Source organism: Neolamprologus brichardi, chromosome 12, assembly GCF_056152115.1.
Source record: "Neolamprologus brichardi isolate AB-2024 chromosome 12, ASM5615211v1, whole genome shotgun sequence".
Lineage (NCBI taxonomy): Eukaryota > Metazoa > Chordata > Actinopteri > Cichliformes > Cichlidae > Neolamprologus > Neolamprologus brichardi.
The window spans coordinates 9151829-9174843 of record NC_142115.1 but is presented as its reverse complement, the minus strand read 5'-3'; the positions used below and the strand labels follow the sequence as shown (position 1 = coordinate 9174843).

General features: G+C 40.1%; 2 protein-coding genes across 2 annotated transcripts in view; both read left to right on the top strand.

Annotated features, from left to right (window-relative positions):
• Positions 1 to 474: 474 nt before the first annotated feature.
• On the top strand, positions 475 to 9119 carry dhfr (dihydrofolate reductase). Its single transcript, XM_006797575.2, has 6 exons — positions 475 to 608; positions 1083 to 1132; positions 5364 to 5469; positions 5662 to 5785; positions 6030 to 6145; positions 8686 to 9119. Exons 1-6 carry the CDS (start codon positions 517 to 519, stop codon positions 8765 to 8767), a joined length of 570 nt encoding a protein of 189 aa, XP_006797638.1. The 5' UTR covers positions 475 to 516; the 3' UTR covers positions 8768 to 9119.
• Positions 9120 to 15998: 6879 nt separating this feature from the next.
• The window catches only part of si:ch211-158d24.2 (multiple epidermal growth factor-like domains protein 9), a 46554-nt gene continuing 39537 nt past the window's right edge, over positions 15999 to 23015 (top strand). The window contains exon 1 of the mRNA XM_006797574.3: positions 15999 to 16689. Coding sequence (XP_006797637.1) covers positions 16140 to 16689 — 550 coding nt within the window. The 5' untranslated portion in view covers positions 15999 to 16139. The remainder of the gene's footprint in view (positions 16690 to 23015) is intronic.

The following is a 23015-nucleotide window of genomic DNA, read 5'->3' as shown; positions in this document are numbered from 1 at the left end:
AAATTTGATGATTTTTAAGTTTTGTTTTGTTTTTCTTTTTTTCTCTTGTTATTTCAGTTATATTTGCATGTTCGAAATAAAATTCTATTCTATTCTATTCTATTCTAATAATAAAGTGAAAGATGTATTTCACCATTAAATGTAAGTTCTCAAACAAGAAACCGTACCGGAAAGAATTAGATCTCTGACTACAATTTGTTCCTCTCACAACAAGAAAGCTTTAAAAACCAAAAATATTTGTAATATTTTTAATCTCTTTATTTAATTATTCGGCGTCACAGCATCTCTCGCTTTTGTCCCCCTTTTAACCTGTATTTCTATCCTATTTGTTTAATTATACATACTGTTCCACTGTATTATAATTTTGCACTATAATAATACATTGTGTTCTCCATGCTTGCTGTTGTTAAAAAAGGTTTCTGTTGAAATAAAGTTGGAGAAAAAAAAAAGAGAAGCAATCGTCGTCATTTCCGGCGTTTCTGTGGCGGGAGTGTGCAGTGTCAGTCCACGGTAACGATGGCCCGCGTTTTGAATGCCATTGTGGCCGTGTGCCCTGACCGGGGCATCGGCAACAAGGGAAACCTGCCATGGCACCCCATTAGGCTCAGGTCAGTCCCGCCGGCCGATGTTTCTGTATCTCTTACGTCGAGTATCTGTGCTTATATTGATTAATCGACAGGATTTCTGAAATTAACCGTTTTGTATGGCACTGTACATCGGCTGTGCTACATTTTTAATCACTGTACATATCTTCAGACAATCACTATGCTTTGGCTAGATCTTTGGTGAAGAAAACATTTTTAATATCTTATCTGGGTAATGGACGTGTACAAGTGACTTTGGCAAAACCTGACAGCAGCTTCTACACTGTGACAGAAATGTTGTTTCTGGCTCAAAGTGACTTAATATCATTCATGACAAATAATTCTCAGATGTGTTTGGCGGATTATAGGCCAACAATTCATTCACAACAGTTTAAATATGGGACATTTGTTGGTACAAGCTAAGTCTAACCTAAGGTCAAGCAAGCTGATGTGGCGACGTTAAAATGTACATCTGTAAACATACATGTTCTTTTACAGTAAGGAATTCGCACATTTCCGAAAGATGACAGCAACTCCGTCAGTGAAAGGTAACTCATCTCCACTTTGTCTTTGCTTAGTCACAGGTCAAAGTTCTCTGAGTGACCTAACTTAAACATGAACATAAAGCAACAAGTGTGCTGCTTGTATCGAAGGGCCAGGGTTGAATAGAATAGAATAATTCTTTAATTGTCCCACAAGGGGAAATTTGGTTGTAACAGCAGCAAGAAAAACACATATACAAACAATGCTGCTTGGCTACAATCTTTCCTGATACCAACTTACAGTGTCCTATCTCTTTAAGACTGCACCTTACCCCACCCTTACCCTGTCCCTCCCTCTTCTTGAGGTACATGTCTACCACAGCTATTTCAATCTTTTTTTTTTTTCTTTGCAAAATTCACCAAGATTCGTCCTTCTGGATTTCTGTGCTTAACATCATACGAACCCAACACATACTAGTTACCTCTGTTATTTTACCTACATGTTGGTGAAAGAACACGACTTGGTGTTGGTGCTGTCTATGGTAGAGTATCACTCCCTGCTCCTGTTACTATGAATGATAGTGTTTTTGTGTAACTTATCTGTTACAATGGCCTATAATTTTAATAAAAAGCTCACACATGCCAAAGCACATAATTCGATTCACCCACTAATTATATTCACAGTATTCATTCAGTGTGTCTTTCAGGATTCGCTAGCTTAGTTTAGCTCGTAGCCAGATCTCTAGCAACATGGCCTCTCCACCCGTCCCTCCTGCACTTTCCTGCTCAGTGTGTCAGAAGTTTAGTTACTCCTCTGCCTCCTTTAGTAATAATGATACTTGTACCTGTAGTCAGTGCGACCGAAGCCACCCTCATGTGTTGAGGAGCAAACTCTGGTTGTTGGCAATACTGTTTTGAAACGTAAAAATAATAAACGTGATAACCTCATATTACAGAAACAAAACCATCTAGATAGTGACTATAAAAACGATTGACCAAGTTACAGGTATTGCAGCTCATTTATTTAACTTTTTCTTTGGTGTGTGGGGAGACATACATGGTGTGCCCATCAAAAGTCCCACGCCTGTCTGCATGGATTCTGCTCAGAATCCATGCAGTTCATAACTGACTTATGAAATTATTCGTGGGACAGATATAATTGTGTCAAACAAAAATGGGCCAGATGTGGCCCGCGAGCCATACATTTGACACTCCTGTTCTGGATCTTGTATCTGGCACATATGGCATAGAAACTGAACACTTAAGAGTATTTCCTGACTGTTTTCCTACTTTTGTCTAATCCTTTCCTAATAACATTTAAATTAATGGATTACACAGCACATCAGAGTAAAATAATCTATGGGATAATTGATAATTACTTGATTGTGTAGCTCAGGTGGCAGAGCAGGTCAGCCACTAATCAGAAGGTCGGTGGTTCGATCCCAGGCTGCCTCCTGGCTGCATGCCAAATATCCTTGGGCAAGATACTAACCCCATGTTTGCCTACTGGTGGTGGTCAGAGGGCGGTGGCGCCTGTGTCCGGCAGCCTCGCCTCTGTCAGTGCGCCCCAGGGCAGCTGTGGCTACAATGTAGCTTGCCATTGCCAGTGTGTGAATGGGTGAATGACTGAATGTAGTGTAAAGCGCTTTGGGGTCCTTAAGGACTAGAAATGCGCGCCATTTACCAAGTATGTATGCTGTGGCAAGTATGATTAAGCTTTCCATTAATTATTAATTTTGCTATGAACCTAATCCAAGCGTAAGCATGCCTTTTTCTGGATGGAAATCACAACTTCCTCCTCCTCTTGTCCACCTGATTAATGCCAGGTATGCACACAGACCTCTTCTTTTATTTCAGGCCTAGAAAACACTTCATCTAAAACGTTTGGTCTTGCATAGCCACAAAACCATCTTGTAGAAAAGTTGACAGGTTTGAAAGTGATAGCCAGCATATCTTGAGTTTAGTCTCTGCTACATGTAACTCTGGACAGTAATCCATTTGACAGAATGACAGATGTGAAGGAAGTGGTAGAAAATCTATGCTAAAACAGGCATTAACTTACTAACTCTCATAGAAACTATTAAGTTTCTAAGGTGGCTGTAGCTCAGGTGGCAGAGCAGGTCAGCCACTAATCAGAAGGTCGGTGGTTCGATCCCAGGCTGCCTCCTGGCTGCATGCCAGGAGGCAGTATCCTTGGGCAATATCCTTGCCACCTACTGGTGGTGGTCAGAGGGCCCGGTGGCACCTGTGTCCGGCAGCCTCGCCTCTGTCAGTGCACCCCAGGGCAGCTGTGGCTACAACGTAGCTTGCCATTGCTAGTGTGTGAATGGGTGAATGACTGAATGTAGTGTAAAGCGCTTTGGGGTCCTTAGGGACTGAGTAAAGCGCTATACAAATGCAGGCCATTTACCATTTTACCATTTATTACTAAAATAGCTGATAGCTGCAGCCCTACAGCTACCTGAATGTTACTCCGTTTTTGTTGTCAATAATTTTCCTTGAGAATTCCTTAATCATTAATATGCAAATTTTCATGACCATTGATCAAAAACTGATCAATGACCTTGAGTACCATTCACAGAGAGTTGGGGAATGGGTGCAATCATAGCATTGTAAGATGTTGAAAGTAAGATTTACCATGTTACTTTCAACATCTTACAATGCTATGATTGTACCTCATGGTTTATTTCACTCACTGCTCAATGACGAAGTTTACGTCATTGGATCCAAGCAGATTTGTGGAAAGTGCGATTTCTTTTTTCTCCCCTCCACAAAATCAGAAACCACATGACATTCTTTTCTTTCTTTTTTTTAGCAACATCCACATAAACTAAACAACATGGTAAATAATGTGATGTGCTTTACACTATCATTGTGAAACTACATATTTTGGAGAGTGGTATATACCAAAAAGTAATTCACTGTGTATCATAACACACTCCAATTCAACAGATGTAGCTCAGGATTTTAGCACAGATTTACCTCTGTCTAGACCCATCATAATTATGTCATTATGTCAAGCCCATACTTTGGATTTTATGAAAAAACAGAAGCTTGTCAGAAATTGGTGGTTATTATTATTAATTATTAATGGCCCGCTTGTATGTGGGAGCTGAATCTTCAGCCCTGCTGAGAATCTATGCAGGTGGGGTGGGACTTTATTTTGATGGGGCACACTATGTGGCCAGTCACATGAAAAGACAGACTGGGACCATACCATCATACCAATTCTTGATTTAACAGGGAGTATATGAAGGGAATTAGCATTTTGGATTAACTGAAGGCTTCTCCAGGAGTTTTTAAGACATCCTGATAATAATAAAATACAGGAGTCCAGCCTAGAAGTAATAAATGCATGAACTAGTTTTTAGCATCACTCCGAGACAGGATATTTTTAATTTTAGGGATTTTGTGCAAATGGAAAAAAGCAGTCGTACATATTTGTTTAGTATGTGCGTTGAAGGACATATACTGGTCAAAAAAATGGTTCCTCACAGTGTTACTGGATGCTGAGATAATGACATCCAGAGTAAGAAACCCTATGGAACTCCATAGTTAACCTGTGTGTGAAGAGGACTCTCCATTTACATGAACAAATTGAACTCTTTTAGATAGATATGATACAAACCACTGTTGGGCAGTACCTGTAATACGTACTGCATGCTTTAATAGGATATTGTGGTCAGGGTTTTGGGTGGATAATGGGAGGAGAGAAGCTGCAGAGAGGCATGTAAGACATCTCTGCTTCCTCCTCCCAACTCCGGATAATCACGTTTTGGGGTGGTTTAATAAATTTGGCCAGATTTCTAGAAATGAGAGCTGCTCCATCCAAAGTGGGATGGATGCCATCTCTCTTAACAAGTCCAGGTTGGCTCCAGAAAGTTTCCCAATTATCTATAAAGCCCACATCATTTTTTTGGACACCACTCAGACAGACAGCAATTTAAGGAGAACATGCAGCTAAACATGTCACTCCTGGTGTGATTAAGGAGGGGACCGGAGAAAAAGGACAAAACAAAAGACTGGGTGGTCAGCTACCAGGATTTTTTCTGTAATTTTACACATTTATTTCTTACAATTTAAGTCTGAAGAGTTCTGACAAATTTCAGTTACATATTTAACTTAATTACACAGACACAAAGTGGAGTTTCACTTGTTCGTCCCACTTAAGATCAAAATGGGCGGTATGTGGCCTGTGACATAAAAGGAGTTTGACACTCCATGCACTGGAGATTGCACACTAAAACATGTGATAATAATAATTGATTAAATGAATTCATAACTTGTCTTTGTGCAGGCAAGCAGAATGTGGTGATCATGGGCAAGAAGACGTGGTACTCTATCCCAGAGAAGAACCGACCTCTGAGCAACAGAGTCAACATTGTCCTCAGCAGGAAGTGCAAGTATTTGTCACACACAGTTGGTGCCATTTCACGGTGTCACGTTTTATCATAATGCCCAGTTTGCAGTGCATTGACTTCCTGCGTGTCTGTGTGTGAGGGGGGGGGGGGATTTTATTACTCAGTGCAGAGTTTTGCTACACAAAGTATTGCCCTGTTCTAACTGACACGCTGTAACTGGTAATTCTGGTCCAGAGTGCCCCCTGCAGGAGCACACTACTTGGCGTCAGACTTCAGCTCAGCCCTCAGGCTAATTGAAACAGAACTGGCTGATCAGGCCGATCAGGTCTGGGTTATAGGAGGCAGTTCTCTCTACGAGGTATGTTTGTATTCACTTCCACTTTTTTTTTAGAGTCAGAAATTGGTCATTTTGAATTAACCAAAAAAGAGTAGGCCAGGCTAACTGATTACATATTAATAGTCAGCTGGACTCTAAATAGTTACTCCAAAATGGTTTTTACTGTCACACTGGTGACTGCTACTATTGATGGTTATATAGTGAAGCACTTCAAGAAAAGCTGCAACTACACACCTTTCTCTTTAATTATGTTTTGATCATCCAGGAGATGATGGGGAGCACGGGAATGAGAAGACTGTTTGTCACTCAAATTCTGAAGCAGTTTGAATGCGACACATTCTTACCTGAGATCAGTCTGGACAAATATCGTCTGCTGCCAGAGTAAGACCATCACACATGCTTGGCACTAGTTTATGCATATTTGTCACACATTTCAAGTCATTAAACAGAACTAAAATACCCCTGAGTCACACTAATTGTCGGGAATCTTCGAAGAACAGGCCGAGGAGGAGGGGGGGTGTGGCAGCAATTGTCCACTCCAAAAACACTCGGAGTTTCCCTGATGCTTAGCTTTGTCCACCCTAGCTGGAAAATCCAGAAAACTGTTTTATTTCTTATTTATCGTCCACCAGGCCCTTACTCGAAGAAGTCGTACCATTAATTAATGCTTCAATTCTTTAATATGATCAACCTATCTCTATTAATTGGCTACGTACCACAGGCTGTCGAGCTGGCAGTAGCAATCACCTGACCCATCTGTCAGCTAATTATAGGCCATTTTCCAACCTTTGTTTTTTCTCAAAAGTTCTTGAAAGAGTAGTTGTCAAACAGTCAGTCAGGTTTCAGAGCTCATCATAGCACAGAAACAGCTTTAGTGAAGGGAAAATTATCTTCTTATGGCCTGTCAGTTTACTTGTCTCTGTGCTTATCCTTATATTTTATTACAGTGGTTAGAGCAGGGGTGGGCAATTCAAGGCCTCGAGGGCCGGTGTCCTGCAGGTTTTAAATCTCACCTTGGGTCAACACACCTGAATCAAACGATTCGTTCGTTACCAGGCCTCTGGAGAACTTCAGGACATGTTGGCTGTATCCCAATTCAGGGTCTGCAGCCTTAAAGTACGCAGCCTCAACGGTCCTCAAGGGCCGCGTACTCAAAGACCACTAAGGCCGGAAGTGTGAGGGTTGTGAAATGGGACGGTCTAGCCTCCGTCGCGCTGCCCAGGTTGCCTAGCAACCATGATAGCTGGAAACGTAGGATATATGGGACCACGAAGTCTACACTGCCACAGCCTTAAAATTCAGGGAAATGAAGGACGCATTTGAGTGCCGCATTTCGAGCAGCCTTTGAATTGGGACAGCCTTCGGCGCACCACTGTGATGTAATCAGCCTTAAAATGCAGCCTTTAAGGCTGCAGACCCTGAATTGGGATACAGCCCTTGAGGAGCTAATGTAGCCATTTAAATCAGCTGTGTTGGATCAAGGACACATCTAAAACCTGCAGGGACACCGGCCCTCGAGGCCTGGAGTTGCCCACCCCTGGGTTAGAGCATGCTGATAGGTAAGGTGATGCACTGCAGTTGTTTGAAACATATCTATCTAACAGTCTCCAATTTGTTTGTTTGTATTGAGAGTCCTCTTCACACACTTAATTTCTTGTGTGTAAAGAGGATAATTTTGGGAGTTCTACTGGATTCTGTGCTAGGACCAATTCTGTTTACACTATACTTATGCACTATCATTAAAAGGCATAGCAAACATTTTCACTTCTATGCAGATGATATCCAACTTTTTCAATCCATAAAGCCAGATAACACACACCAATTAATTAAACTTCAGCGATGTCTTAAAGAAATAAAGACATGGATGATCTCTAATTTACTCCTTCTAAAATCAGATAAAACTAAGGTTATTGAACTCAGCCCTGAAAATCTTTGAAATATAGTACTGAATGGGAAGTACAGACTTCAGCTTCCAGGCCCCTCTTCTGTGGAACCAGGTCTCATTTTGGATATTTTTGCATATAGATTGGATCAGGTGACCCTGAATCCTCCTTTAGTTACGCTGCAATAGGTCTAGGCTGCTGAGGGATTCCCATGATGGACTGAGTGTTTCCCTTTCACTCACTATGTGTTTATACACCACTCTGCAATTAATGATTAGTTATTATTAATCTCTGGCTCTCTTCCACAGTGTGTCGTTGTTGTGAAGAGGTTTCTTCCTGTTAAAAAGGAGTTTTTCCTTCCCACTCTTGCTAAAGTGTTTGCTCAAATGGGGTCATCTGATTGTTTTCTCTATTTTCTTTGTATTATTGTAGGGTCTTTACCTTATAATATAAAGCTTGAGGTAACTGTTGCTTGGAGTTGGCACTACCATGAGCCACTGATATTTGGAAGTTTTACTGTATTCCACCAGAATCCCATTTGTCCCATTGTGGGCCAGTGCATGAAATTCTTGTATCTTTGCAAGTTATATAATGGAGCCGTGTGACTATTTTTGTCCATGCAAGTGTCGAGAGGGAGTATCTGACACTACACAAAAAATAATAATGCAGTGCATCATCGCAGTACAATTTTTTTTTTTATATGGAAAATAATTTGTTTGATCCTCTACACCGGGCATTTTGTATAGGGTCACATCAGCCGTGGCAGTTCATCTTGGAAAAACAACTAATCAACACATTTCAACTTTATAGTCAAAATACTATTTCAAGAATTATCTCAAAATGATCAATAGCATTTCTTTCTTAATGTGGCTCTAATACTCCTTGGTACACACATAACAAAGTAAGGAAAATGTTGAAGGTTGATTATATAATAAAGTGTTATGTGAATGATGTTGAAATTGGGTATTTGAATGTGAAATAATGCACTTGCCTCTAAACTTTATTTGCATTAAAGGTTAAAGATAATTTCTCCTACAGGTTTCCAGATGTACCACAAGAGCTGCAGGAGGAGAATGGGATTCAGTACCGATTTGAAGTCTATGAGAGCATCCAGGAATGAAGAGGCAACACAGAAATCAAAAAAGCTGATGTGATTTGTAAATGATCACCATTATGTAAATGCTGGACTTATTGTTTGGAACAGACGGCGGAAAACAAAAACAAACCTGTGTTAAGTAGTACTGGAATTGACCCACCACACTTCACAGGTGTGATGGAAGTGATGCTGGGACCAGATCTAGTTTGATTTGAGTTTGTTCAGTTTTGTTTTCTTCAAGTAACAAATGATCTTGGAAAAGGAAGAGGCATGTAAAGGTGTAGTCTCTCATCTCTTTTCTCATATAAATATCTCACAGCAAAGTAAACAAAATAAAGTGCAACTGTGGCTTCTGGAAAGTCACTTGTTTAATTTATTTATTATTTTGTCCTTTCTTTCCTTTTGCAATCAGAATTTTGATCTGAATGCACATTTTGCTTTTGCAAGAACAATTGTCAATTTTAAACAACACCTTATACATTTCTGATTACCATTTGGGGGTACAGAGATTTTGTTACCCAAGTAGCTTTTTCTAGATTGTGTTGACTGGGATTAAATTTTTCCTGTACAATGGATTTCAGTTGCTGATATTCAAGGAATTTACTGTTGCTAATTCTATAGTTATTCAAATGAAATACATTTGCCATCTTGTATAAGATGTTCTAGAATTTTTATCCCTTTCTCATACCATGATGAAAAACTTTATTTTCTTTTGCTGATAAATATCTGGATTGTTCCAAATGGGTGTTAGTTTACGAAGTTATTTTTAAGAATTCCCACAATCTGTCAGTGAAGAATTTATGCCTCAAGGCTTTGAAAGCAGTTTTGATGCTTAATACTGGAGCTGATGAAAGGCAAATTAGACATCTTTACTTTTCCAGAACATGCTTGTTCTAGGTCCAGCAATCCTGAATCTCTCCCCTTAATCCTAATGCTTCCAAAGATTCAGTCTTTCATTTACAGTCTGTGAATTCAGGCAACATTGTCTCTTCACTAATCAACTTGAGCCACCTCCTCTACAGGAATGACACCAAGCTGAATGCCAAGCGTGAACGACAAATTGATTCACTGATCTACATTATCAGTTTTATTTTATATTACCTTTTTGACAAAAGCTTCAAAAGTTACAAAATGGATGGCTACACCAGCTAAATTTGCTTCTTAAGCACTATATGTTCACTAATAAGGGTAGGATAAAGCTGTCATTGTATAAAAGATGGCGATAGCTACCATAGAAAATTAGTTAGAGAAGCTTTGAGATGCATGTTTTCACCATCTCCATCTTAGCTTTTTCCAGCCAGCGATTAAATGTGTGAGGAAGCTGAGGACACCACACACTAATTGGCCAACGGCTTGTAATTATCAACTTGGTAGCCAATGATTTATATTCATCTGTGATTCTAATGAGGACCAAAATTTTAAAACTGAGCTTAATGTTTTAATCCATATAACTTCAATCTAGTGAACAAGCCCATAAAGTTATCAAGAGTGGTTCTTCAGGCTGGAGACCTACTTTTGCCCCTTTTCTCATAGATTTACATACAATCAAAAGTGTCTCTGAAATCACAGGAGTCACCCTCTGTTGGCAATTAAAAGAATGTTGGTTCAAGGATTGTTAACTTGGTAAAATTTTATTGGAGTGTTAAATGGCTGCAAAGTAAAGTCTACAAGGCTTCCCACTCTGACAGCTTTCAGCTGATGCAAACGACCAGGCGATCGACCTCCAGTACCTGCTGGAACAAAACTGCCCCCAGCCCTCTATTCAAGGCATTTCATGAATAAAAGGGAGAGAAAATTGAGTAGTGTGGCGTAAGGGTTCCTCATAGACGGCCTTCTTTACCTGTACAAATGCCAGCTGGTACTGCTCCATCCACTGGACCAGATCCTTGGCACCTTTTGGTCAGGTCTGACCACAAACCAGTGGTAGTAACCAGCAAGCCCCAAGACCTGCCTCACCTCTTTTTTTTGTTTTAGGAATGTACTTACCAGTTACTGTACCTCCATCCATCCAATCCAAGAAAATTTGCCAGTAGCCCCTGGATGAATAAATAAACATGAGCAGTGCCTACTCGGTCCAGGAGCTTGCTGACCCGGGCCATGGGATAAGCGTCAAACTGTGAGACCTTGTTCACCTTACTGATACTCAACACGTGATGAATGACTGTATAATTGCACAATTATTTCTTCTTTGCAGCACCTTTTCAACTACCTCCTGCTGCACACCACAGCTCTCTCCTCTGGGCCGCAGCAGCAGAGCGACAAACCATGCCCTGCCACAGCAACAGAGGAGAGCTGCCTCCATCCTCAAAGACCCCACACACCCCCAACACAGACTGTTCACACTTCTGCCCTCGGGACGAAGGTTTAGAAGTGTGAAATCCAGAACATCCCGACTCAACAACTCCTTCTTCCCCACTGCTATCAGACTCTTGAACAGCTGACCTATTTTAACAGTAATAATAATTTTTGCACATCAGGTCATCTTACATATCAAACCAGCATATTAAGCTCATAGCTCTTTTGCACAAAACTCTATTTAATACTTCAATTTTTGTCTATATTTATTTATACTATTTGTATTTTATCTGTTCTAGTCCTATTTGTACATATTAACCGGCATCTGTGTGTGGACAGCAGAGAAAGAATTTCATTGCACAGAGAAATTATTTTCTTTGTACACATGACAACGCTTTGAATCTTTGAATCTTGAATTTTTTCTTAATCATGAACTATAAACATTGATGAGGTGCATCTTTTGACTTTGCCTTTATTATAGTTTTAGCACTTTGATGCTGTTAACAGTTACATACTGAGCAAATATGATGATAGCAGCTAACCTTTGCCATGCCCACCTGGACCACAGACCTTTATGGCATTGTCAAAAGGAGCAGGAAGTGAATTCTGCATGGGACAAAACTCTTCATGCCATTATTTGTGCAGCTATTAAGGATTCTTCAGCGATACTTAAAAATAACTGTTTTGGCAGGTTTTTGGTGGAGTCTAATGGAGTATAAAACTGGGGCCCATATGTAAATCTGAACCCTTCACACACATAAGTCTTTCTAACCTTCCCCTTTTCTGTTTTCAGACTATTTCTTCATGAAATGTTGAAATTAGAATTTACTTAATCATTATTTTCCAATTGAGGTGAATTGTTCTGGAGCTGGTTCCTTTTATCCAACTCAAACCTGTCAATTCATCTTAATACTGGGAATAATGTAAAATAAAGCTCAGTTTAAGTTATACACTTTTTCTTAAGCACTGCTAAATGGTCATTTCCATCAGTAATGTTTTGAAACAACACTAATATTAAATAAGATATTAATATTAAATAGTACGCTGAAGCACACTGAATTTCTTTGCATCATTTATTACACAATTTGCCCTGAGGATACTCTTGTGAAAGATGAACTAGGGAAGACATAATAGAAGATATAGTACAAAAACAATGCACAGTATATCGCCAACTGCAGCCCCTGTAACAAAAGCAAAAAACAAACAAACACACACCTGGGACATAAAATTAAAAATAAATCACAGGAACTCACAGGGAGAGAAAAAAATTAGAGCTAACTTCACTGCAGAGATGGAGAAAGATGTAAGAAAAGAAAGGAGAAGTCAGGTATAGACTGCTAGGTGAAACTTGATAAACTGCACATTTAAAGATTATATGTGATGTCATTATTTTTAATCACATATTGGATCTGTATATGATGTGTTTTGATCAAATGTGTGTTTTTATTTTGTGAAACATCTTGCAAAACAAACTGAGTGTAGTAGTTTTGTGTTATTCAAGTGTTGCATGACAATTCTCTGTATCTTTTGCAGGATAAGCAGTTTGGCTTGGAAACAGTAACATATAAAAATATTTCTGGTGAACACCTTCAAAATATTGTCAAATTACATAAATTGTTACATATGGTTCTTTTTTTCATTTCTTTGTGTGTGTGTGTGTGTGTGTGTGTGTGTGTGTGTGTGTGTGTGTTTCAGTATTTGTCCTTGGTGTAATGGATCATGTGTGTTGCTCACAGTATACACATGTGCTACACTACTGTTTCTGAATATGGCCATGTGATTCCGAGCTTTTCTAACAAACTGACTTGTTATCGCCCCATGAGGCCACTAGGGGGCAACAAACACTTGGCAATCATAAACTTACTACAAGAAATCAAGGGACCATACCCTTACTTCCTGTGGTGACCTTAAAATAAACGTCTACACTTTTGCGTAGGCACAACCTAAACATAACATGACTCCCCAATCCTTACTCCTCACCAGCCACAAGAAAAGAGCAACAGCACAGTACCATTTAAGATGCTAGAGTCAGTTTCTTTGCTCTGGAAGTAGGCAATGCCAAAACATAAAAAAAAGCTTCTGTTGAGCTTGCACAACAGAAATTTTAAAAAAGACAATTCTCTAATCTAGGCTCCCTATCAATGAACAAGAGGAACCAAGGTAAAAAAAAAAAAAAAAAAAAAAAAGCAAAACAAAACAAAAAGACTCACTTCTCCTGAACTGCTGAAACGTGCTCGATATGTACAGTGGTGAAATATTCACAGTTCACTACTTAACAAAGATTATTTACAAAATCCTCTCGACAAACATTTCAGGAGTAAATATAAATAAATACATATTGGGTGATATCTTTTTCAGCTGTACTATTGTGCAGTTGATGGTTGTTTTTTGAGAAGTAACAGAGTGGAGCAGTGCTCCTGCAGGAGCACTGCTCCAGCCCACACAGCACTGGCATCCACCTCGAGTTTAAGATGGCACATGAAATTTGGAGCAGCGAGGAGAGGAGCGCTGCAAAGGAGAGCGTTAGTATCATCAACAAATTACTTAACAAGTGTCAAGTGTGGAAAAACTACTTTTGCAAACAGATCTACAGCATATACAATAATTGAACATTTGAATTCTTCTAATGTCTTGATGCATTCTCAATCATCCAGGTAAGTAAATCTCCAAAAGTTGATTCTGTTCATTTGGACGTAGCGTTTTCAGTGGGAGAAACATTTCGTCACTCATCCAAGTAACTTCTTCAGTCTCAGCTGACTGCAGGTTTCCTCACTGAAGGAAACCAGCCCATTGTTCCTTCAGTGGGCTGGTTTCAGTCATTATGCAAATGTACTGTTTATAAGATTGAAACCTGCAGTCAGCTGTGACTGAAGAAGTCACTTGGATGAGTAACGAAACGTTTCTCCCACTGAAAACGCTACGTCCAAATGGAGAATTTTTCTAACCAGTACTGGGCACTGTGAACAGCTAACAAATATGAGAAAACATCACGAATAAAGGGTTTTCTTAACTTTTTTTTTTAAAAACTTGCTTGCTATAAAATCAACATGTGACGCATATGTGTAATACTGCAGATATTAACTGTATGTTTGAAGTGGCACGATGTCCATATTTTTAGGGAATATTTGGGTGGTTAAGGCACCCAAATATCAGTGCATGTTATTACTGATTTAATAATCAATTACTAAATCAATTAGTAATCAATTATGCTGCAGAATTTTTTTCATTCTACTTTTGAAGGCACATTTTTGTTGTTTCCTTAGAAAAATTAGGAATGAAAACTGATTGTGAAATGAATAAATTGACTCATAAATAACAATCTATAAAATATAAAGCTTTGCTTTTTTGTAGTGTCACAATAATTCCATTCCTGGTGGAATTCATTTCTATTTTATTTATATAAAATTGAACTAAAGTAGCTGGGTATCCTGCAGAGAGGTTTGCGGGGGCCACCCTCAGCTCAAAGGAAAACTGCACCTCATTTCCTAATGCATTTACCCGTCCATCCCGGAACTGTGTTTCTTTTTCTTTCTTGTAACTCTCTCTCAGCACAGGAACCATAGGATTCACAGGAGGACACTCTGCACCCTGAGTTTTTCCAGCTTTACTCTTTTATATTTTTAATAAACCAAACATCTTCTAAGTGGTCTGGTCTTTGTTAGTGGAACAAAAATGGAAATGTGTTGCTTGAATATAATTCATTTACATATTTGTTGTTGTTTTATAATAACAAGTGTCCTATAATTCTTACAGGTGAGTATTTTAATGCAACATTAAACCTGTCAGTGTGTTCTAGACAATTTCACCACATGCAAGATAGGTACTGCTGAAAACACGATGAAGAAAAACAGGTATGTAAAGATAATTATTTGTTTTTATAAACTTTTAAAACAATACAATATTAAAACCGGACTCCTTTTGATTATTATGCAATATAAAAACACATTTAAAGGAGCAGCATGCTATGACTATAGCTCTCCCCACATCACATCTGCTGGATAACAACACTGAAGACCTGACAAACCATCTTCTTGGTAGAAGGCTTGTACAGCTTTCATTGTGTTTTTTTTTTTTTTAACCATAGGTGATGGTTACTCTGCGTTTAAATGTTTGCTGGACTCACACGTTTTTATTAGCAAAGCCTTTTAGCACTGTCCCATTCGCTCATAGCCTTGCTGTCCCATTTTGGGTAAATGAGAAAACTAAAAACGGAAAAATGATATTACTGCTTTAGTTGTTGTACATGTAGTACATTAAGCTTGCCCGCTGTTTAACCCGTGATCTTTTGCAGCCTGCGCTTTCCATGATCAGCTTCCTGTTTGATGCTTGGCCCAAATATGCCACCATGTCACTGGTGAGGACATGGAATATGGATTATGCGGTTTCACAACCAGGGTTTAGCAAAAACGTGTTCGTTTTCACATAGGCAACGTCAGGAGAGAAAATACCCATGATCCACTCAAACTTATGCCCAAGTCACCTTTATTTCACACAGAGCTTTTTATTAAGCAGTAGATTGCGTTTCAGGAAGAGTAGCTCCAGGAAAATTTTAACGATGCTAGTAAATTTTATGACAGTTAATGCGTGTGGTGTTATTAAGAGCAAGGCAATAATTGGACCTTTAGGCCAGCAATTATTGGAAATTTCCATACCTCAGCGGGCGCATACTGAGGTGTAAAATGGGACAAAAAATAATAAACTTACATTTGCCACATTATTTTCACAAAGTACCCTATCAATACAAAAAAATTCCTAGCGTGGTCCACTTCATGAATGGAAACCGGTTATAATTTTCGGGGAGGCTGAGACACTTGATAATTTACAACTTATTGTCTGCGGCGTGAAAAAGGGACTATCCAATCAACGAGCGATCCAGTGCCCCGAGGGCATTTTTCCTGGGCTCCCATTGGCTCACTGGTACGTCGATCTGAGGAACGGCTCGCGCTAGGTTGCAGCGCAGGTGAAGTGTTGACGGTGGTTCATAGGGCAACAAACAGCAGTGTACGCCGCCGGGAGACATCAATGCTGGAGTACACGTCCATTCAGGGAACGGTCTGAGGAAGACCATTACTGGGGCTTACATGGAGAGCTGAGGCTGAACATGACGTTAACGTCCTTAATGATGTACATATCTCTGCTTTTACTATTTATTTTGTATGTATATAGTGGGTTTTCTGAAGCTGCGCCCCGCATCAGTACCTACGATGCGTCGTCTATCTCCGGGAAAAGCGGCTCAGCCTCCGATGCCTGGGATACCTTCCGCAACGACATGCTTCGCAGTTTACCAGAGAGCTGGTTCACTCTCTCGCCTTCAGCCGGACTCGCACCGTTGCCGACTATTGTTTCAGCCGACCCTTCCACCACCACCACGGCCATCTCCAAAACGCCAACCACGGACCCGAAACCCACCCCCACCAGCACAATTCACGCCCCTGATGTTGGAATAATCCCATACACTAAAGAACAAACAACAACACCGTTTTCCAGGCTAACCGGCGTGCGCAAGCGGTCCGCAGACGCGCGAACATCCCTCTTCACTCCGGAGAAAATGCTGCAGACCTTGGTGTCCATGGTTTCCCAGCGCACGGCCAACGATGCCTGGGCTGCGGATAATATCGGCACATCTGTTACCTCAGTGGAGAGCAGCCAGGGTGAGTCCTGTGAAGCAGGAACCTTTGCAGATTTAACGTTTGTGTTGCGCAGTCACATCAGTAGGCTCGGATGGTGGCTCCGTGAGTTTGACGCATCCACCGAATTAACCAGATTGCAACAATGGGCAGACGCCTCAGAGTGCTTTGAAAATAAGCAAGAGCCTAGATGCTTCCCCTGCACAGCTCCGTTCTAACATAGGGTTTCATTTTTAATTATTATTATTTTAGGACGAGTGTGACATATATTACATTGTTGGGGTTGGGTGTGGGGGGCTTGAGGGGGTGTGCAATCCTGTTGTTGTTCACTCAGTTTCTCCAATTCACAGAGAATTCATCTAAGCCTTGATTCTGTATAGTCAGAGCAGCCATGTTTGCAGCTGACAGGGAATAAGCTGCTCATATAGCTGCTTCATCTTCTCCATTGTTGTTTGCTTGGCATATTCAGAACAAGGCCATCCAAGCAAAATGGCTAGGCAGGCCAAGCCATGAATGAGCAATGACAGTGGGGGAGTCTGCCCCCTCCTCCTCCTCCTCTCACACCTCACACACATCTCAGCATCCATGGTGTTGTTCTCCAGTCTGCCACAAATACCGCACAAATGTCCAAAATTCACCTTCAGCAGATGGTGTGTCTTCGTGCTTTGGCTTTCTTTTGCCCTTATCCTGTTGTAACCACTTAAAAATGGTTTTTATGTGTTCTTGTTCAACACTGTCTATTCCCTTTTTGTCTGTAAAAGCTTCATCCCCTATCTGCCCGGGTCACACTGTGTTCTGCTTGTAGCTTTATAGTGCACTACACACACCAACACGTACACACACAGTTGCACACCTCCTGAACCTAAGTGTAAAATTCAGGCTACTGTATTTGAATGATATTGGCTTCCCCACACCAGGGGGTCCAATCTAGTCATGCTTTTTTACAGTGACCCCTTTGTTCTCCTCACTGTGTCCTACCTGACTGTCAGCATTCATCCTAGTGATGGTGGCGGATTAAAAAAGCTGGTTGTGGTGTGCTGCAGCCATAAATGGCTATTGAGAAATCTCCAGATTTGACTGGCTTGGGAGGAAAGAAGTAAAGCTTGGGTTCTGGTTGGGTTAAAGGGTTAAAGATGCACAAATGTTCAGTGGAACATTGTTAAAGAACATCTTCCATTTTGACTGTTTCGAGTTTGATTTTGGCTTAACCTTATAACAGCAGTAGCGTTATGCTAAAATATACATAAGAGGCCTAATTTGAGAGGCAACATGTTTTAGTTTCTGAAAGTGGCATATATCTAAAATACAAACTAACTCTGCCGCCAAGTGGATCGTAGTTGACCTGGTGGATGCTCAGAGGTTATTTCTTGGTGCTGGATCACAACTGTATTCCAGAAATGAACACAAGCACAATATTCCCCAGCTCTGACTTGTTATGTTATGGAAATGAAATCCCTCAAGGTGTTCATCTGTGTTGTCAGGTACCTGCATGTTAGCAGGGGATCCTGTGGGAGCTTAGAGGCCACATAAACACCCTGGAGTCTTTGTCTTGTTCCTCAAGCCAAGAGGCTGCCGCCATCAGGAAGTGCTTTTTCAACAGGGGGTGGATGCATGGGGGTCTGCTTGGTCTGCAACAGTGTTTACGCGAGCGGCCCTTTACAAAGTAACATCCACATCAGCATTATCCATTTCCCCTGTAAGTGGTTTTACTGTTATAGTTAGCTGTGAGTGTCTATAAGTCTATAACATGGCACATAAACAAGAAAAAAATTCTATTGATACTGATTAAACGTTATCAAAAAACATTTTTCGAGTTTATTTTTCTTTTCATAATATCTAAGTAATAAATGTGTAAGTCTGTTTGGGCCATAAGCATTCTGGTTGGACAAAATAAGCTTTTGAATTGGTTTACCTTATTTTCTGTCATAAGCACACTGTCACAATGGTGGATGCTCACATTAAAAAGGAATGATTGTTCAAATAATGAGGTTAATGTACCTACAAGTAATCCCTGTCAGCTAAAAGCTCAGGCTACAGCTCGAGTTTCAGGCAAGTTTTTGTGCTCTTGGTTATATAGAGGTAATATCCCTAATATGGTCACCAGCCACAGCTCTCGCTATGAGCACAAAAGTGAACAGACAGTCGCTAGTAAGATGGGTTAAAGCAGAATGAAACAAACAGCTTTGTCTCAGTCAAAAGGCAAACTGAGGAGGTGAGCCAGGGCCTAGTATATATTAACTAAGAATGGTTTTCTTGCTCTAGTAGAGTTTAAGTATTGAAGTATGGAGCTAGAAATAAATGAGTGAGCAACAAAGTTAAAATGTTGAACTTTGGCTGGGATCACAGAAGCCCCACACACCTGCTGTTCAGACCTTCTGTTCATAATTGACAGCCAATAAGAAAAAAAAGTTAGCCCAAAGAGGAAAAACAGGTTCTGCACGCGAGCAGATAAATAAAGATTTTTGAACTGCGATTCATGCAAATATACTCTACCAGAGTGCAGGAAGTGTTAGCAATAGATCCACTTTAAAGTTCAGTCAAAATGCAGCATATTTACCAAACTGCTTTCTGGATCCTTTTTCATGTTAGTGAGGCATTTAGTCATTTCTCCTTTTAAGTCATTTGATCCACTTTGTTACGTGAACCGTGAGGTCAAAATGAAACACATGGCCGCGTGTCAGGTCATAAATGGAAACTTCAGCTGGCCTAGTTTAGATTTGTAACTTCAAAAACCCCGACACTCTCTATTCTTGTAGCGTGAAGGCCACTCACACAACATCATCACATCATTCGGGATAACGCCTCGCTCGGCTACCTCAGTAGATTCTCTTCCAGGGCAGAGGCCCCATAGACCAGTACCATGTGGTGTTTTTCCACAGATTTACTTTGCAAAGTCTCCCAGTGCTTCATGGAAGATAATGTGTTTTGACTCTCCAAACAAATCTCAAAGCACAATAATTGTTTTCACCATAGCAAGCTCTAAATTAGTCAGGACAGGAGGCAGTTGTTTTGTTTTTCTTGTTCTTTTTTCATGGCGAGCAGTCTGCCACTGTCTGTGCCTGAATACCAGCAGCCATGCTGTCACAACCCTTTACAGCAAGTTAAATAGGAGAAAGATGAACTCTTGCTTCGGTTCCTCCTCACCTTCTCTTCCTCGCTGCATGCAGTTCCAGTGCAATCTAAATCAAACTTGCTGCCGTGGCCTCACAGAATCATCTCACACCTAGCGGAAGCTGGGTTTAAAGAATGAACTTTGTGCGTGTGTTAGGGGTGATGCATTCACTGGATCGCACACATTTTCAGGCGTGATCAGAACTGACAGTTCCTCTGCGGACATTGCTGTAGCAAAGGCCCAGACTGTATATTCAACAAGCTTGCATAACCACAGGCCTTTATTAGTTATATAAAACTCCAAGCAGCAGTGGCAGACGAGTATAATCTGAGTAGGACGCCTGAGCAGGAATGCATTAAAATTCAGCTGTCCTTTCCTCTCTTAATGTTAGTTGAGGTATTGTGTGCACACCACATATAAAAACATGCTGTTCTGCTCTCTTATTTGTCTGTTTTCTTTGTCTCACTGCTGAGCACAGAATGGAGACACACAGTCGAGCCTTCAGTTGCCACACCTAGCCTGAGATCAGATGAATAATAGATTGGCACTCTGTGGGTTCATCCACATGTCTGTCATTACATCCTCCATGTGCAGCACAGTTGCACACTTATCTCTAGACCGTCTAGAGTCTCCATGAGATGAGAATCTTGTTTTTTTTGAAGCATAAGTGAATTGTGCTTTCGACCAAACAGAAACCAGCCAAAGAAAGACAAGGTTTCATTTGAAAAATCTGGATGAGCAAAGTGTAACTTTGTGCACTTCTTTAGCACAACACAGTGGGCAGCTCCTAGACACAGATGATATTAGTGGACTGTGGTTCGACTGTGCAGCTTAAAGTGAATGATGGTGGAAGCCAGGGCAGCACCTAGTGTCTTCATTTCTGGGCATGCTCACATTTGATCCATTTTCAAATTAAATTTCTCTTCCACTACCAGTTCCAAAGTTTCCAGATTCAGTAAATGTGTAAGGCAGGTGTCTGTGTAATGTTGGGCTAAACTGGTTTATGACAAATGCTAGCATAAAGACTTTGCTCTTTACAAACACAGTGCATCACGCCGATGCCATTAGCAGTGGAATGCTGCAATGGCAGTGACAGCATGATCAGCTATAAAAAGGCTTAAAACATTAGGTCAAATGTTTGAACTGAGATGAGTGAAATTCTGGGTTTTCTGTTCCAGGAAAAACTGAATCAGTCACCATGGTAACAGACTCTGTAAACTCCAAAGTCTCAATTTCTTCCTCACTCTTCCCCTCTTGCTGCACCTGATTCACCTGTGTGATGCCACATTTCCTCATTCATAAAGTTGCTGTCAAAGCATAATTCATTTTACAAACACTTAGATGTTAGTGTGCTATTTTTTTTTTTAATTAACATGAGTGCTATGACATTCACTCAGTTGTCAGTATATAAGGACAGAGACAGAGTTATTATCTACTCGGAATAAAATTTTAGTCTCCATCCTGCTAACTCTGACTCTGTAGGCAGTAATGGAGCTATCAGAGTGACAGCCTGTTTTTGTCCACTGCAAACATCTATTGAGCCTTACTGTAGCAATCACTATTTAAAGAAAAGGGTCTTTAGACAGAGAAGACTGATCAATGATGAATCACTTGTCATATAGTAAATGGTAACAGTCATAGAAAAATGCCTGTCACAGCTGGGATCTTTGAGATAAGACTCTATAATACAACTAAATGAGTTTTTAAAGTCCGTTCTGACATTCCGTGTTAAAATTTGTTCACAGATTGACATTCAGTTATGAAATGATGTCAAACAACATTTTGAAAGGTACATGGTCTGAAATTCAGTCTGAACATGTCTCAGTGGGTTTTTACAAACACCTGCATGGGTTAGGCCAAGTGCAAGTGGCGTCCTCACATTGACATCCAAAACGGATATGGATCACGGATTCTGACTGAGTCGGGCCCGGATCTTTGGTTCTCATCATTTCCTAGCTCCTCTGATTAGATCCATTCATAATGGCTTACTCCCTGGCACAATCTGTGCTCCTTATTTAAAATGGCTGATCCCCCAAGACTGTATTGAAGTATTGAAGTAAAATCATGTTTAGCTTTACTGATAGTACTTTTCCAAGTCTTTATTCAATGCAAGCTCCACGGAAAGTAACGTACAGCATCTCTGTTATGACTGTAAGAGTGCCATCATTTGTAAGGGAAGCTGCTGTTAGATCAGGTTAACAAGGGAACATAAAAGCAGAGTTTTTCTGTAAATCTCATTAAGGGGTTTTTATTCAGTAGTGGGGAAAATAAAAAAAAAATTGTATTTTAAAAAAAAGTGAGGTTGTTATAGTACTCCAGTAGATTCAATTTTTACTGAATAAATATTGAAAAAACAAAATGATCTTTTGCTATCTGGGTAATTAACAGCAGGTCTATCAGTAAACTGTCTGATCTGTTTCTTCATATTTTAATCTTCAGTTTCTGACTCCTACAGTTTGAATAATTAGATTTACAAATCAAATCTAAATTAGGGTTCCAGCTTCATCTAATGACAATTCAAGTTGGGTAAATGATGCCAGCAGACATTTATTTTTTTGTATCTATTTTTTTTTTTTTATTAAACATTCATACTTATTATGAAGATGACATAGTATCTCAAGCTGATTATAATTACTCCTCTTCCTTGCTGTGATTTCAGGTAAATATCATAGTCAGTACTGACATGTGTTCATTTCTCTTAGGCCACCGGATTACAAATGCAGATTGTCCTTTCCACATTCATGCATGTGCAGCTGAATGTGTGCATGAACATGCTCTGAATTGACTGAACTTGCTCTGATCAGCTGGTCTGGAACAGGGAACTCAGTTACAGATTAGAGTTAATCAACTCAGAGTTTACTTTTACACTCAGAGTTTGTTGAAGGTTCTTCCTGGGGTAGGGCTCAAGTCACTGGTGATCTATCTAGGGTCATGGAGAGGGTGTGACCTCCAAATGCAAAAAGCTTTTAAGTTAATGCCATGTTTCACTTTAAGTGTTGTTTTTAATAAATTGCATGCTCAAACAAATGTTTTGTCTCACTCCCATTTCTCTTTGTTCCATATTAAAGCTTGGTTCCAAGCTTGTTAGAACCTTGTTAAGATCCAAACGTACAAAATATGATATTTTTTTTTTGTTGTTGTTGCCATTTTTCAAGCGCTTTAAACGTTTGATTGGGACTGTATAATCTGCTGGCGGTTGTCACAGTTGTGGGACACATAACTGTGGTATCCAAGGAAA